Source organism: Sinocyclocheilus anshuiensis, unplaced genomic scaffold (genome assembly GCF_001515605.1).
Source record: "Sinocyclocheilus anshuiensis isolate Anshui unplaced genomic scaffold, SAMN03320099.WGS_v1.1 scaffold111, whole genome shotgun sequence".
NCBI lineage: Eukaryota > Metazoa > Chordata > Actinopteri > Cypriniformes > Cyprinidae > Sinocyclocheilus > Sinocyclocheilus anshuiensis.
In genome coordinates, this window is record NW_015552549.1 from 934,223 (window position 1) to 935,873 (window position 1,651).

Sequence of the window (1,651 nt, forward strand, 5' to 3'; positions counted from 1 at the left end):
AATTTTGTAGGGTGCCACAAATTTGTTAAAATTTCCAAAGGGTGCCACGAGAAAGGTTGGGAAACACTGAGCTAGAGACATAGTGTATGCTGTCATTGCTCCAGGAATCAGTGAGCTGTCAGCTTCTAAATGATCAGACGCATGTGGTATCACTAGGTGTCTCCTAGGGGGAATGAGTGCAAATCAAACAGGCAGATAGAGATAAATCAGCCTGTGTCCCACTAGCTATAAATAACCTGACTTGAGCTCTCGCTGGAACACGGAGCACTTCACACCAGCCACTCAGACTGGGATAAGAGCAAACAGAGCGACAGGAACTCTGTTTGTGTGTGAGTACACACACATCTCACTCAAATGCATGTGTATTAGCATTAAGCTTCATCAACTCTGGAACTCTCGGCTGGAAAATTATCTCCTTTCTTATTTGTATGTAAACTACCTCATCATGTTTCTCTTCCCCTGCAACCGTCACATTACTCAAAGTCTCTCTTACTTCTCTGTCTCTCTCTCCATGACTCCACAACCCTACTAGGAAGTGTCAGAAAATAGCAAGTCAACAAAAGAAAGGGTGCCAGGGGTACCTGCCAAAATAATCTTGCTTATGAAGCGTCAAAGGCCAGAATATTAGGACAAGCCACAGGGGAGGAAAACTTAAGACAGGGCAACCCACTGGCTCTTCATTAGCTCGATCACTCATTCTCTCAGTAACTATCCATTGAAACAGTTGTAAAGAGCCTTAACGTTTAATGCTCCATTCGCAACTACACACACACACACACACACAAATATATATATATACAGGAAGAACAAGAAAAATAAATATCAAAGGCAATAATAGTGATGCTTTTCTTACTTGTTTATTCTCTCAAAGCGTTATCCTCTACTAGTCTCTCAAGGTGTATTTTTTGCCATCTGTTAACCATAAATGGTAAAAGTGTTCTGAGAGAGAAAAAAGTGTGTATTTCTGAGGGAAGAGTGCTTCAAATGGTGGTTTTTATTCCCCTGTCTGTATGGGCTTCTTCATCCATCTCCTCATATTTAGCCCTTGATCTTTTTATAACGGAGGCTTGCTGCCTGGCCTGCTTGATGGATCAATTCATGTTCTTTTCAGGTATAACTCAATGTAATCACTGTCTATTCAGCAGAGTTCAGGTAATTCAGTGTCAATAGCAATAAAGACGAGTCACTCATCACAAAGAACTACTACAGTATATGTGTTTAAGTAATGAGTCAATTGCTCAGGTTGAATGTTCTCTACATGGAGTCCACAAAGGTATTACAGGTGGTCTGTGGACAAGAATAAAACTTACATTATATTTCTAACAAATAACACTACACTACCATTTAAAAGTTTGGGGTCAATTTGTTTTTGTTTTTTTTGTATGTTTTTCAAAGTCTCTTATTATTATCAATGTTAAAAACAGTTGTGCTGCTTAATATTTTTGTAAAAACCCTGATAGATTTTTTCAGTACTCTATGATGAATAGAAAGTTCAAAAGAACAGCAAGAACTGCATTACAAATGTCTTAACTATAATTTTGATCAATTTACTGCATCCTTGATAATAAAAAGTATTGATTTCTTAAATTGCACTGTAAGGTATAATATTTGTTTTTTGTTAATAATATAATATCATAGGCAGATCTAATTT

General features: G+C 37.5%; 1 protein-coding gene across 1 annotated transcript in view; it reads right to left on the minus strand.

Moving 5' to 3' along the window:
* The window catches only part of LOC107664319 (actin-binding LIM protein 3-like), an 82,325-nt gene that overhangs the window by 25,984 nt on the left and 54,690 nt on the right, over nt 1-1,651 (minus strand). Inside the window, exon 6 of the mRNA XM_016454845.1 lies at nt 1,281-1,287. Within this exon, the coding sequence (XP_016310331.1) occupies nt 1,281-1,287 (7 nt within the window). The remainder of the gene's footprint in view (nt 1-1,280; nt 1,288-1,651) is intronic.